Consider the following 6,339-nt stretch of genomic DNA (forward strand, 5'->3'; position numbering starts at 1 on the left):
GCGGCGGCCGCGTCACTGGCAGGCGGGATCCCTCCGCTCTGGGGAGAACGGCGCTGGGCGGCTGAGTTGGGGCGATTGAGAAAATCCATCCGCGCCGCCGCCGCCCGCCTCCGCCGCGGAGGAAGACCGGACCTCCCGCGCTTCTCCAGCGACCCTTGGCAGAGTCCCACCGCCACAGGTACCTGACGCTGGCCAAAGGAGCCCTCGTCCCCCCCAGCCCCAAATTCCCCTGGGGGGGTGGGGACCTTTCCTCCTTCTGCCTCCCGGATCTGGCCTCTTGGGAGCGGACGTAACTCCCCGGACCTCCCCTCCCTTCCTCTGGCCCTGTCGCTCCTAAACCCGGAAGGGGAACTGAGGACCCTCGCTCCCAATAATGCACGCCCTCCCTGCACCCTTAGGCCCATTATGCCCGACCCCAGGTCCCATCCGGGCCCCGCCAGCCTCTGGATCCCTGAGAAGTTGGGGACAAATTGGGAGCTTCCTCTAGGCCCCGTTCCGCCTCCTTCCCCCTCCCCTCCCCCTGTGTGCCCCTGAGTAGCACCCCTCGTGCCCTTCCATTTCGTACCCCCGGTGGCATTCTTCTTGCAAAACTCCAGAATCCCCAGAGAGTCAGGCCAGGCCGCGAGGCCCCCCTTCCCTTCGCCACTCGCCTACCCCCGATATGGGTTCTGCCTGCTTTCTGGCCCCATTAATCTGGAAGGGAGCCCTCGGCATCCCTCTCCCTTTCCTAGTCCTAACCCCGAGCCCGGCTCCCGGAGCCCCCGCCCCCTGCCCAGATTTCTTTTGGGCAAAATGGAGGTCGTGGGGACCTGCGGGCCAGGCCCACAGCGCTTCGCGGCGCGGTGCCGGCCTGCGCCTTTAGCTGCCAGACCGGACCCTCCCTGGTCCCCTGCCCTGCGCCTCGCCAGGCTTGCGGGGGCGGGGGCACCACCATTCCTCCTTGTGACCCGGGCTGCTGGGTGCCCAGAATTCGGGGCCCCTGAGGGGGTCCCGGAGGTGGATGGGGCCGCGGCCTGGGAGCATCGCCCCCGCCCCAGCGGCTTCCTCCGGGCCGGCTTCCTGCCGCCCTGGCCTCTGGCGTCGCCTCCCGCCCGGGCCGCGGCCGCTGGAAGGAAGGGGCTTTGTCAGGCGCTTGGGAGGCGGCGGGGGTTGTTGCTCCCTCCCCGCTTTTTCCGAGGGGCATCCCTGGGCGCTGGCGTCGAAAGCTGAACTGACGGAGGGGAAATGTCAGTGGGGAAGGGGAACGCCCAGGGCTGGGGGAAGTGGGAGCGGGGTGGGGGACGCCCGGGGCGCCCGAGTGCGGGTGCTTGGCCGGATCGCACAGGTGTCCAAAAGGGGGAGCAGGGGAGGACAGGGCTCTGGGTCCTGGAGCGGAGCCAGCCAGGCCCCTGGGGCCCCAGTGACGAGCCGGCGGACTGGGATCCCGGTGTCGCGGGCGCAGGGCTGGGCCGCCCTGGGGCCGCCGCTCGCGGCGCCGCAGAGCGAGCAGCTCGGCGCCTCGGGGCGGGAGACCTCTCTGCGGAGCCCTAATTACCGGTGAGCGGCTCCCGCGGGCTCTCCGCAGCCGCCGGGGCGGGCGGCCCGGGCTCTGGAGGGAGCAGCGGCTGCAGGCTGCCTCCCCGCACTCCCGCCTCCACCAGCTAATGGGGTGCAGGCGGCCCGAGGATTATCCGGGGTGAGCCATCCCGAACCTATTAGTGCCCAGTCCGCTTTCCCCAAATCCTGTAAACAGCCACCCTGGCCGGTTCTGGGGAGGAGCGGGAGGCTGGGTCGGGCGGGGGCGATGGGGTCGGGGGTGGGGTCACCCACCCTACAGGTCTCTGCCTGGGATGCGGTTGTCTTGGCAACCAGGCTAGGGTGGGGACACTTCACCAATGAGATGCTCTCATTCCGGGTGACGGTTGCCTAGGCAACCCCACGAACAGCCCAGCTCACCCCTCTTGTCTTCCCCCTCCTCCCCCCTTCCCAGGCTGAGCTTGGGGGGGTGTGTGCGGAGGGGTGTGCGGCTTGTGGGGTGAATTTGAAGAGGCGCCGCCCCTTTTAAAATGAGGTGCTCGTTGGGTGGTGCCGGTGTGGGCGGGGCAGACGCTGGTCTGTTTTGCAGGGACTCTCCACCCTCTTCACCTCCCTTCCTCCCCCAGTTCCTGTCGCGGGAACCCGCCCGGGCTTCTGTCCGAGGGAGGGGTTTCCCCTGCGCTTCCTCTTGCACTTCCCGCTTCGTTTCCGGGGGGCGGGAGGAAGATTGGGGAAGTCAGCTATTCCTAGGCCACATCTCCAGCGGCAGAGGCCCCGGTTCTGCTGGGGAGACCGAGGCCACCACCACCGCCCTCTTTCCTTTCTGCCCAGCGTTCACTCCTCCCTGCGGTCTTCGCTCTGCCTTTCCCCCCTTCTTCCCCGTGGCCTCGGGCTTGACGCCTGCCCTGCATCCCCCAGGCCTCGGGCCAGCGGCGAGGAGCTGCCGCCCCCAGCCCCCTTCCCGCGGCCCCCAGCCGCCCCCAACCCCGCCCCACGGGCCCGGCGCCATGAGTGAGCTGGAGCAACTGAGACAGGAGGCTGAGCAGCTCCGGAACCAGATCCGGGTGAGGCCTGGCCGCTGAGCTGCGGGTGGGAGACTGTGTGTGTGTGTGTGTGTGTGTGTGTGTGTGTGTGTGTTCGCGCCTGCGCATGTGCTGGATGGGGAGGGGGTGTTCTTTATGTGTGGGGGTGTACCCTAGCCCTTTACTGTCTTACCCTCTCCTCTCCTGTCTCATGTGTTCTTTCCTCCCCTTTCCCCCTCATTTCTGCCTCTCTGACTGGTTCTGCCATATATTATAGGATGCCCGAAAAGCATGTGGGGATTCAACACTGACCCAGGTGAGATGAATCCAGTGCTGGACTTGGGGTTGAGGGAAGGAGCGAGGGTTTGAGGCATCCTGCTTAGTGGGCTCTGCCTTCTGACCCTGGCTGCCTCCACCTCCAGATCACAGCTGGGCTGGACCCAGTGGGGAGAATCCAGATGAGGACACGGAGGACCCTCCGTGGGCACCTGGCAAAAATCTATGCGATGCACTGGGGGACAGACTCAAGGTGTGTGCGCGGCTGGGACTGGGTGCTGAGCTTTTGTGTTTGCCCTCGGGCTAAGGTTATAGCAGGCCGTTGGGGGAGAGGGGAGGGGCAGCCTTGCAGATCTAAGGAGATGAACAGGATGCCCGTGTTGCTGAGTATGTTTGGGAAGATTGTGACACCCAGATCCCCTGAGGGGATTGGAAAGAGGCCCACACTGACAGGAACTTCTGGACTGTTGATGGGAGTTGTCTCAGGAGAGCCTCCCACCAGATGGGAGGCTGGTAAGAGTGTCTCTCCAGAGGGGGCTTCACACCCTGACCCCTCTGTCTCTCCCTTGCCACTACCCAACAGGCTGCTGGTCAGCGCCTCCCAGGATGGGAAGCTCATCATTTGGGACAGCTATACCACCAACAAGGTAGTGGTGATGCCTGAGGCTGGATGGGGCTGGACTGCAGGCCCTGCCTGGGTTCTGACCCTGAGCACTGCCCCTCCTCCCTAGGTCCATGCCATCCCGCTACGTTCCTCCTGGGTTATGACCTGTGCCTACGCGCCCTCAGGGAACTTTGTAGCCTGTGGGGGGTTGGACAACATCTGCTCCATCTACAGCCTCAAGACCCGTGAGGGCAATGTCAGGGTCAGCCGGGAGCTGCCTGGCCATACTGGTAAGGGGGGCCTGGTAGGACATAGGTGCTGTGGGGGGGGGAGGGGGGGCTGTGCTACCTTCCCTTAAAGACCTGGCTGACCAGCCTTTTCCCCCAGGGTACCTGTCCTGCTGCCGCTTCCTGGATGACAACCAAATCATCACCAGCTCTGGGGACACCACCTGGTGAGGCCCTGTCCACACTTCCTGCCTTAGTGCTTAGCATGTAGTACACACCCTGAGCAAGAGGGCAGAGCTGTTATTCCGAACATCTAGCCTCCTCCTGTGGTGGTAAGGTGGAGGAGACAAGAGCAGGGTTCTGTGATTCGGTGGCTCCTGATGCCCCTTCCTTGAAGACCGTCAGGGCTGGGCTCACGTGGTGGAGGATTAGGGAGGCCAGAGTCCTCTCTGCCCTCCTCTCTGACCCCTCCCTTCTTCCCGTCACCTTCCTAGTGCCCTGTGGGACATTGAGACAGGCCAGCAGACTGTGGCTTTCGCTGGACACAGTGGGGATGTGATGTCCTTGTCACTGGCCCCCGATGGCCGCACCTTTGTGTCGGGTGCCTGTGATGCCTCTATCAAGCTGTGGGATGTTCGGGACTCGATGTGCCGACAGACCTTCATTGGCCACGAATCCGACATCAATGCCGTGGCTGTAAGTTCTGGGCAGATTGGCTGGCCCCTCTCTGCCAGGCTCCTGGCCCTGCTCGGTGCCCTTATTCCACTCTGGCTTTGTCCTGTAGTTCTTCCCCAACGGCTATGCCTTCACCACTGGCTCTGATGATGCCACGTGCCGCCTCTTCGACCTGCGTGCCGACCAGGAGCTCCTCATGTATTCCCATGACAACATCATCTGCGGCATCACCTCTGTTGCCTTCTCTCGCAGTGGCCGGCTGCTGCTTGCCGGCTATGACGACTTCAATTGCAACATCTGGGATGCTATGAAGGGCGACCGTGCAGGTGAGAGCTGGGTGCTGGGCTGATAGGCGAGGGCAGGGCACCAGGCCAGATGAGTTCTGATGTACCCCTCCCTCACAGGTGTCCTCGCCGGCCATGACAACCGTGTGAGCTGCCTCGGGGTCACTGATGATGGCATGGCTGTGGCCACAGGCTCCTGGGACTCCTTCCTCAAGATCTGGAACTAAAAGCCCCAACCCCCACTGGGCCCGGCCAGGAGGGGCCTTGCCCACGCCCACACTACAGGCCGGGAGCTTTGGGGCTGGGGCACATGAGCCTCCCTCCCCTGGCCATAGGGCCTTGGGTTCCTGCTCCCCTACCCAGGTTTGGTTCCTCCCGGGGCCCCCACTGTGGAAATGAAGATGGGAATAGAATGGGGGAAGAGGGGCAGAAAGCCTCCCTTCTTTAGCTGCCCTGGGGTCAGGGCCTCATCCCCCTGGAGGGTCAGAGGCAGGCGGTAGAAACTCCAGGGGCTGGCTTTTTTAAAACTGGTTTTATTTTAATTTTTATTATATTTTCAGTTTTTCCATAAAGGAACCAATTCCAACTATGTACCTGGTCTCCTCTTGCTTGTGTCTTCCTTCCTTTGGGAGGGCATCAGCTTGGGGGAAGGGGGCCCAAGGGGCCAGAGGAAATCTCACTCTTCCTCAGACCGAAGCCAGAGTCACAGCAGGGATTTTTGCCCAGCAGGGTTGTACGCGTTCCTCCTACACACACACACAGCCCTCTGTTCTGACTGACCAACCACACAAAGTCTGCAGTTCTTTTGAATTCCCAGTTCTGACTCTCCTTCCCCTACACCCTCTTTCCCCAAGAAAAGATGCCGAAGCTGAAGGGAACACACACCAAGTTTTATTGGGGGTAGTATTTACAGGGGCAGGAAGGAGAGGGAGGAGTAACAGGGTGGGGAGACTTCGGGTACAAGGCAGACAAGGGGATACAGAAGGCCCGGCACCGCACCCTAGCCCCAGGAAGGGCAGGAGAGCAGCCAGGCCGGGGAAGAGGGGCTGGGAAATAGCAATGGGGGATGAGCCCCTGGGCTTGGGAGGGCTCAGGGGCTTGTAAACATTGACCACTCTCAGAAGGGGACAGGGTGGGAGAGGGTTCCCCCGACACTTCCTCACAGGGTTAAGGCCTCTCCAGGCTCAAAGTCTCTTCAGCTGGGGGGAGGGGAAGGAAGAGAGGGGAGAGTGTTGTCCCCCCTCCCCCTGCATTGGCTGCGGCAGGGGTGGGGGCAGTTACATTCAGTCACAACAGTACCCCCCCCACGCCTCTAATGCCGCCAAATACTGGCGCAAGGAAAGGGGAGCTGGGGGGCCAGCAGCAGCAAGACACTTCACCCTGGCCCGTCACCCCCTTATTGCTTTAGAGAGAATATTGTCTTTTCACGGACGCTAACACTGTTGAAACCAGGGAGAAGCAGGTGGAGGGAGCCCCTCCACCCCTCAAGGCCAGCTTTATCCCCCCAACACTGACCCAGTTGCCACTTTGGTGCAAAAACAAAGGAACAAACAAAAACAACCACCCCAAAACAAACAAAAACACGGGGTCTCTCTGGGGATGGATGTGGGGAAAGAACTGGGGCCACTCCCCATTTCCCCAGGGCAGGAAGGAGAAATACATTCATGGAGGGGAGGCAGTGGCAGAATCCTGCCCTAATACTGCACTCTGAGCAGTGAGGTCAATAGGAGAAATTA

The 6,339-nt window shown here is 62.4% G+C and overlaps 1 protein-coding gene across 1 annotated transcript; it reads left to right on the forward strand.

Annotated features, from left to right (window-relative positions):
* On the forward strand, window positions 1-5,192 carry GNB2 (G protein subunit beta 2). Its single transcript, XM_084881570.1, has 10 exons — window positions 1-178; window positions 2,434-2,579; window positions 2,815-2,853; window positions 2,960-3,066; window positions 3,397-3,460; window positions 3,545-3,707; window positions 3,805-3,871; window positions 4,139-4,340; window positions 4,429-4,645; window positions 4,724-5,192. Exons 2-10 carry the CDS (start codon window positions 2,523-2,525, stop codon window positions 4,828-4,830), a joined length of 1,023 nt encoding a protein of 340 aa, XP_084737696.1. The 5' UTR covers window positions 1-178; window positions 2,434-2,522; the 3' UTR covers window positions 4,831-5,192.
* The last annotated feature ends 1,147 nt before the right edge of the window (window positions 5,193-6,339 follow it).

The sequence above is a fragment of the Pipistrellus hanaki genome (assembly GCF_964339955.1).
Source record: "Pipistrellus hanaki genome assembly, chromosome: 4".
In the NCBI taxonomy this organism is placed as follows: Eukaryota; Metazoa; Chordata; class Mammalia; order Chiroptera; family Vespertilionidae; genus Pipistrellus; species Pipistrellus hanaki.

What these genes read in the sequence shown, in the direction of transcription:
- GNB2 (XM_084881570.1), top strand. Translation starts at nt 2,523, where the DNA reads ATGAGTGAGCTGGAGCAACTGAGACAGGAGGCTGAGCAGCTCCGGAAC. An exon ending in AGCTCTGGGGACACCACCTG is followed by an intron (nt 3,872 to 4,138) that starts GTGAGGCCCTGT and finishes TCACCTTCCTAG; the next exon opens with TGCCCTGTGGGACATTGAGA. An exon ending in CCGACATCAATGCCGTGGCT is followed by an intron (nt 4,341 to 4,428) that starts GTAAGTTCTGGG and finishes TTTGTCCTGTAG; the next exon opens with TTCTTCCCCAACGGCTATGC.